The sequence below is a fragment of the Salvia miltiorrhiza genome, chromosome 4, assembly GCF_028751815.1.
Source record: "Salvia miltiorrhiza cultivar Shanhuang (shh) chromosome 4, IMPLAD_Smil_shh, whole genome shotgun sequence".
Taxonomy (NCBI): Eukaryota; Viridiplantae; Streptophyta; class Magnoliopsida; order Lamiales; family Lamiaceae; genus Salvia; species Salvia miltiorrhiza.
The window spans coordinates 50,290,588-50,299,242 of record NC_080390.1 but is presented as its reverse complement, the minus strand read 5'-3'; the positions used below and the strand labels follow the sequence as shown (position 1 = coordinate 50,299,242).

The following is an 8,655-nucleotide window of genomic DNA, read 5'->3' as shown; positions in this document are numbered from 1 at the left end:
TCCTGAAATTCCGCTTTTAAATTGCTCATGGATCACAAATTAGTATAATACCTATGTGGGAAATGACAATGACGTGTTTTAAACAAATTAATTAACTCCTCGTTTCAGTAAAGTTACACTCCATCGTCTCATTAATAATATCTCAACTTCTTTTTGGACTGTTCCATCAAATTCTGTATACAGCTTGGTGCGATTTACATATAATTTTTATTTTATTAATATCTTCGAGAGTCATGCACTTCACTCTTCCCACAAGATCATCTATTGTGAATAATGTCTCATTCTAATTCTAGTACCATAAAATAAAAAAACATATACCAATGATATTATTTACAACAGAATCTAATATTTATTGATTTGGAAATAGAGATATGAATATAAGTTAATATTATACTCCCTCCGTCCCACTTAATATGGCTCCTTCAGTGAGAGTAAAGGGGCCATGTTAAATGGAATAGAGGGAGTATAATTTAGTTTATATATTTAAATGATCATATATAACTAATTTAGTTATATTATTGTTTACGGTTTGATTCAATTCATATTTAATAAATCAAACCTAAATAATAAATTACATTTTAAAAAAATATAACCAAATTAAATCATATAAATATAATTTCGTCTAATTTAATTTGCAATTTAAATCAAATTATAAACATCCTTACTCTTTTTGACATAATAATTCTATCATCGTTAGCACCTATACATATTTTTGGTCCAAACTTTTGTTACAGGGAGCTACTATATTTTTTTATGAGAATGGGAAACCAATTACAATTATTGATTTGGGCAGATTCAACAGCTGTCAAACAATAAGACATGAACATCTTTGTTCATATATTTTTTATTTATGAATAAATACATAAATACATGAATAAAAGACTATAATTAATGAACATCGTTGTTCATATTTTTTTTATTCATAAATTTTATATATTTATTTATAATTCTCCGTTCTCATCAAAAGATGAGTTCTCATTGGATCCTAACTCAATTAAATTCTATATATATATATATATAGAAATATGTATGAATTTTGAATTATTGGCATGCGTGAAGTAAATATTTGAGGTGAAGTCAACAATACACGCCACCAATATTTATCCACTGCCCTAATGTGTCTCACATGCAAGAGAGGTACCACAATTGTCCTTTTACTTTTGGCAAACCAACATTTTTAGAGTTTCACAACTTTCAACGCATCTCCATCGCGAATACTAATTTATTTTCTGTAGTATTTTTGGAAGTAGTAAAATTTGTTTTTTTTTTCAAAATTTGAAAACATTAGCTACTTTGCAGATATTATTATTAATCGATCATGTATATGTATCTCAATTGTCAACCACGCAATTATGCTAGTGAACAAATTCGATGTAAATGCCTAAATCCTCTATGTTGAGCATCATTTATGCATCTTTTTTTTTTTTGAGATCATTTATGCATCGTCCTAAAAAAACAAAAAGAAAATCATTTGTGCATATGTGGCCAAGACTCCAACCCATGGAAGAGAGAGAGAACAATAAAAAGAAGAAGTTAACAATGCAAATGAAATGCATATATAATAACATCTCTACCGACACAAGTTGCAACTTCACTCCACATCGTCTTTATGTCACACAACAAAATTCCAAGAGAATTTCATGTAAAAGATTTATAACATATTAATGTTACTAATTTACCTCTATATATAGACATATATTTATGGAACATGTGTATATATATATGGCTCTTTCCATCCCATTTCATTTAAGTGATTTATTTTCAGTACAATTATTAAAAGTAATTAGAAAGATGAGATTGTAGTGTAAAGATGTATTGGTCCATATTTAATATAATATAAAGTAATAATCCAAAAAGAAAATATATCAAATCAAATTAAATGGGATAATCTTAAAAAATATCAAGTTAAATGAGACGAAAATAGTATATTATGATAATAAATTTTGAAATTTGTAAAAAAGTAGTCCTACTAACTGCAACTTTGATATTCATATATTCCTGATTTTGGAGGAAGCTGAGCATATTTGGGGAGTCCAACAATTCTTTAGAGTGCGACTTCATGACTAAATTCTCATGGACGTATTCTAGGAGGAATCCGTCCTATATAAAAATAAAACCATTTAAGCGGCAAATGATTTAGCTCGATCTTTTAATCTTATCATATATGCTTCATTATCTAGATTCGATTCGATTCGATATAACATATCATATAAATTTAATCTTTACCGTGACAAAATTAATGTTCAATAATTTCTAATTACATAAATTTTGAGTGATGGAACACCGCCTATGTCTATGATGATGATGGGACGGGGCGACGAGCATGGGACTCAATAACTTTACGACGTTCGTATATTAACTATTCAAAAATAATACTCCTATTCCTATAACACAAATTCAAAAGAACTTCCAAAATTGAGTACAAAGTTGGGGTCCTTTTCCACTGTCGAAAAAATGGAAAATAGTAGTAATTAATTAATAATGATATGGGCAGCCCCAAAATAAGTGCAAGTGTCCAACTTTTTCAAAGAGGTTTTAAATGGTACCAATAAGGAAAAGGATAGTTAAATGGCTGTGTTCAACACGAGAAAGGCCTCGTTTTAATTATTTCTGATGGGCCATCATTAATAATCGCACCAACAACATACAGAGGTATTTAATGGAGTAATAATCTGAAGAAAACATTTTCTTTTTACTCTTTAATATTCCACAAGTTGTAAATACAGATACGTAAATTATTATCAAATTCAACATAAAAATACACATGAGTGACTACCTAAAATAACACATCAGCATTTAACGACTAACAATTTACAAAATCGTTTGAGCGCACTACATTATGCTGATAATTGCATTGCATGGCTTATGGATATTGTTATGTCTGATTTGTGATGATTAATGAATTAATTTTTTCGTTTACAAATAAATAAATCTATTGGGATCATGTATATGATAGGTTAGTTAGTTCATTATAAAATAATTACTTTTTGGAGGACAAAAATAAATCTGAACGGCCTTTGATTGTTTCATTCTATGAGCCAAAACAGAGCTACAAAATAATTACTACGAATTATTGATTGGAATTAGAATCGAAATTAAAATTGCTCATGGTAATTGAGCTACTACACTAATAATTAGTACTACTAGCATTTATTGGGGCTGAAACCAATATATTTATTAACCAGGTCGTAACTGACACGTGTCCCTTGCTGCTGCACGTTACCGATAATCGACAGTGTCCCGCTCGTCCCCGCGAACGCGAAGCAGTACTTCCCGGCGTCGTCCACCGGTATTAAGAAGTTGCTCGGCCGCAGCGCCACCGTGTTCCCGCCTGCGAACTGCAGCGACACCGTCGGCACCCTCACCCTCGTCATGCTCGACAGGTCGAAGCAAGTGTCGAACAGCGAGAACCCGCTCGCCGCCGGCAAGTTCTGCGCCATGCCCGCAAACGCGTCGCGCACCGCGTTGTACACCTCCGATCGCAACCGTGTCACCGCCGTGCCGGAATCGATGATCACTCCGCCTCGGCCGTCGCCGCCGATTGAGAGGAGGCTCGGGGAGAATTGAACCGGGCGGCCGCCTACGTTGATTCCGGTTAGGGCGACGTAGTGGTAGGTGTTGATTCGCGAATTGAGGAGTAAAGGAGCCAGGACCGAGTCGGCGGGCCGGGCCGAGTTGAACTCGAGAGTCGACGAGGAAGTCGAGTCGCGGTTTACTAAACAGTAGGAGAACGACGTCGCTTTGATTTGGGAAGTTAGGGATAGGGGCCCGCCGCCGAGGCCTAATAGACCGGCGGCGCCGGCGAATAAACCCTCGTTGTGGTGGCCGCAGCCGATGGCGACGTTGGGGACGGAGCCGGAGGCGCCGAAGGAGACGGTTTCGGTGGCGAAGCTACCGACGGTGTAGGAGCCGTCGCCGTAGGAGACCTGGTAGAGGCAGGCATCGGTGCGGCAGGCGGAGACCTCGAGGGCGGAGCACTGCGGGGCGGCGCAGGAGACGGGGCGATAGGTGGCGGAGGCGGAGGGGTTGAAGATGGGGTCGGTTTGGTTGTAGCAGTCAGCGCAGGGCAGGCATTGGAGCCAGCTGATGTCGCTGCCGCTGTCGATGACCATGTAGAAGTCCTTGGCGGGGCGGCCGACGCCAATGCGGGCGAAATACTCGCCGCTGCCGAGGCGGATGCCGGAGGTCACGGGGGACTGGAACTGCTGCGGCGAGAATTCCGAGCTGCCGGAGAGGGCGAGTGAGTGGCGGAGGAGGAGGGATTGGACGCGGGCTTCGTCGCGGGCCAGGCGAGAGAGAGTGAGGGCGGTGTAGTTGGCGGTGGTGGTGGGGGCGGAACGGAGGGAGGAGCGAGGGTGGAGGCTTAGAGAGAGAGAGGGGAGCAGCTGTACGGTCGCTGGAGTGTTTGCCGCGAGGTTTGGAGAGAAGACTTGACGAGCTTGGTGGAGCGTGGCGGCGGCGTCGAGGAAATCGAATTGTTGGTCGTCGGAGGAGGAGGAGATGAGGATGAGAGAGAAGAGAATGCAGGAGGAGAGAGAGACAGTGAGAGAGGCCATGGTTTTGTTTGTTTGTTTGTAAAGGTAAAGGAGTTGGATTTATAAAGCAGTGGAGGAGATGAAGCAGAGCAGCGGCAGCCGCAACGGGATCGTATATTATCTTTAATTACTAAGTATAAATGTTTTCTCTCTCTCGCAAAAATAATTTTATGACTACATTTTTAACATTAATTAGAAAATCGTAATTAATACAATTGGAACATTTGGATTTGGTTTCTAACTTATGTTTTTACTTTGAGCGAAACCTCGATGTATATATCTATATATGCATGTGAAATCATGAGGTATGATAATATGAATTTGTAAATTAAAGTTATTTAATAAACTATTTAATTGGTTGAAGGATATTTAATAAACGATTAATCTTTAATAATAGCATTCTTCTTTACCCCTAAACAAATAAGTGTGTGGTTACCAATTAATTAATGTGGGGTTCACTTTGTGACTTGTGTGTAGAAATAAGCGAGTCATTATCTTTGGATTACTGTACAATATCTCCTAATATCTCTGTTCATAGTTCTTGTATTTCAAAGAAAACTAGTATTTTTTTACTACATTTTACTCGTAGAAATTCACGAAAAAATGGAAAGATTATTAATAAAAAAATAACTAAGAACGTGTAAATAAAATTCGATAGATTATTTAATCTCCTACAATTTTGTAAGAGAGTTTAAAAAAATATGTAAGGAGGATGGTCCCATTTAAATAATACTATATGAGTCATCATAATATGACACGTACTTAATAATATAAGTAAGAGTTTTGATGGAAAACGATATTCACCAAATATGTTGGTGTTTTATATGGCAAAAACTGCAAAGATGATAACACAGCCACATGTGCATGCATACAATACAAGGCCAAATTTAACAAAGCATGTATCTTCTATACTTTTTGCGCCGTGACCTTTTCGCTATACTCCCTCCGTCCACAAAATGAGTACCCATTTGTGGACGGCACGGGTTTTAAGAAATGTATGGAGTGTAGTGTGAATAGTTTAAGGGTCCCACTTTTTGAGTGTATTAATTAAAGAGATGTGTGGGGTACACTTGCCAAAAAGGGAAATGGGTACTCATTTCGTGGACGGACGAAAAAGGAAATATGGGTACTCATTTCGTGGACGGAGGGAGTATTTTTTTTCTTATTTCATCTTTTTATTCTGTTATTGTATTAATTGTAGTAAAACATGAAATGCAACGCATTATCATTGAAAATAAAAGTTAGTAAGGATATGGTCATATGACCCAAAATGATATACTAACTCTACTTTTATAAGACAATAAAATTAATGATAGATCAATGTACAAAAAATAGTACTCCCTCCACGAAACATGAGTCATATTCTTTTTTAGGTCGTCCTACGAAACTTGTTACAACTTTTTATATAGCAATTTTTTTTTCCTTTATTCACCTTTTCACTTTTTCATCTATCACACTTAATATACTGAATACTAAATATTTTTTTAAATCACGTGCCCGAAAGAAACGACTCATGTTTCACAAGAGGGATGAAGTACTAATTCTTTATCCTTTAAAAAAAGGTAGTCATCTAGATTTAAAATGTAAAAAATACCCATTATTACAAAAATTTAAAATTTCTGATGAAGGTTCGCATCTTCTTTATGTAAATACCACTTGACCACAAATTATATCTCAATTTGTGCCGCACATATCGAATTTCGTAGAGATGTATATACACAATTTATAGATATATATTTATAGGTAGTAAATATTGTAGCTGATGTAGTTGATGACATAAAGATACAGGTGTCTGTCGAAATTGCATTAAAAGCTTAGCTCTAAAGCAGCCAACGGTCCACAAAGTTGGTGTACATACCACATATAAAATCAAGACAAGAGAAATTTGGCCCTTAACTGATTTACTTATAATTACTGCATTACTGTACATATAATTTGGGTTTAGTTTAGATTATGCTCGTAAAATTCGTATGCTTGCTCTAAGAGTATGCCAATCTACATATATACTTCATTAATCTATTTAAATACAGAAAAAATTAATCTATTGAATATATATATATATATATATATATATATATAGGGAGAGGTTCAGGAAAGAACCATAAATAAAAAAAGACCGGAGAACCATTTTCAGCCATTCGATCATCAAGATCTACGGTGGATGCATCATCTTGTTGGATGAATGCAGGTCCTGGGTTCGAATCCTGAAGGGAGCATTTTTTTTTATTTTTTTGAGTGCATCAATTTTAACAGCGGATGCATTAATTTTTACGGTGAATGCATTAGATTTGATGGTTCTCCCGTTCTCACAAATAATGTAGTTCTCTCTAGAACCACACCCTATATATATATATATATATATATATGTGCGCGTGTGTGCATGATATGATTGTTGATAAATTATACTCCACATTAGAATTATACTATTTTGTGAAAATTATCTGTATTATAGATTGTGCTTATATTTTTCTACTAGATTTATCTTTGTATTAACAGGGTAGTCAATAGCTTACAGTTTTAGCAAAGTTGAGCTTTGTTTGCAACTTTTATTTTCTTTCATTGTAAGTATTACAGGGTATCTTAATCTTCTGATCGATTTGAATTCTCTGCACACATACATATTTTATTTTATTTCATTATACATCGAACTCGTAGATATAAAATTATATAATTCAAATTTCATATTTTATACGTGATTAGCAATGCGAAAATCTATACTATATTAAAACAGCAGTTTTCAATTAGAAATTGATTTCAAATCAATTTCAATGGCAATTTTGTGATTTCTTCCAAAATAATGACTTATTGTATATATTCAAAAATTAAGTAACTAACTCAATTAAAATTGCATAACCCATAATTTTTTTAAAAATGCACACCCCACGTTTAAAAAGAAAAATTGCATAACCCACGTTTATAATTCCATAATGAATTATATGTTTATATGTGTATATATACACAATTTATAAGGCATTGGTTATAAATAATTTATAAATTTATATTTATACAATAATTTATAATATATTAAGAAGATAATTTTCAATTTCAAATTGATTTCAAAATTAATAAGTGACAATTTTGTAGTTATAAAAAATTGAAGTTTTATTTGTACAATATATTTTTTTCTTCGTGTTCTTATTTTTTAATATTATTTCTTTCTAAAATTGTGAAATTAAAATTATTTATAAAATATATCAAATTAAATATCATGATAAGAGCATTAATTTGATATATTTTATGTAAATATTTGATTTAAAATGGAGAGTTATATTTATTTAAAGATTAATGATTTTTAAAAATTCTCTCTCATCTCTCCTCTTTTTTTGAATAAATCAATTTTTTGTATTTTATTTTTTTTACTTATTATTTATGCCTTTTCACAATATCAATTTTTATTATTGTGAACTTTTCTTTATTTTTTTATTTTTTTAAATATTCAACTCAAATATATTAAGTGAAAATTAATTTTTTTTCTTATATTTATAAATATGATTATTGAGTTGGTATTAATTTATATATATAAAAATATAAAAACGTTTTCCGTGCATCGCACGGGGTGCAAATGCTAGTAGTTATTTAATTACAACATTCAAAAATATTAACAAAATGATTTGATTTGGATTTATAAAAAAATTGTAATTAAATTATATTTATAAAGAAATTAAACACCAATGAAAAGCCCAATCAAAAATTGCCAGGTGGCACAATATAAATGAAAATGTGTATGACCCGGAGGGCGGCTGACACACCAAGTCATGGTTTTATCATGACTTTCCATTTAAATTTTAATTCCACATATTTTGTCTTATTCTCGTGACCTTACCCCAGTGTCACCGTTGGTGCTGGTCTTAATTACTTTTCATTTTTCACAACTCCCAATATTAATTATAATTCCAATACACTCAATTACCTTTTATCCACTCTCAATACACTCAACAATATTTTTTCTTAAAACCCGTACCACTCTCTCCTAGGAAGTTCTTTCATGGACGGAGGGAGTATAATTTAATACATGAGTATTGATAAAATGGTTAGTAAACTAGCGCATTCAGATTCTAAACTCGTTTACTTGGAACCTTAAAAAGAATGTCATCGAATAAAGTACTAAGAATTTGTCTGA

The 8,655-nt window shown here is 33.8% G+C and overlaps 1 protein-coding gene across 1 annotated transcript; it reads right to left on the bottom strand.

Annotated features, from left to right (window-relative positions):
- Positions 1–3,001: 3,001 nt before the first annotated feature.
- LOC131020271 (protein ASPARTIC PROTEASE IN GUARD CELL 1-like) lies at positions 3,002–4,787 on the bottom strand. The gene has a single exon (XM_057948985.1). It carries the CDS (start codon positions 4,554–4,556, stop codon positions 3,144–3,146), a length of 1,413 nt encoding a protein of 470 aa, XP_057804968.1. The 5' UTR covers positions 4,557–4,787; the 3' UTR covers positions 3,002–3,143.
- Positions 4,788–8,655: the final 3,868 nt, after the last annotated feature.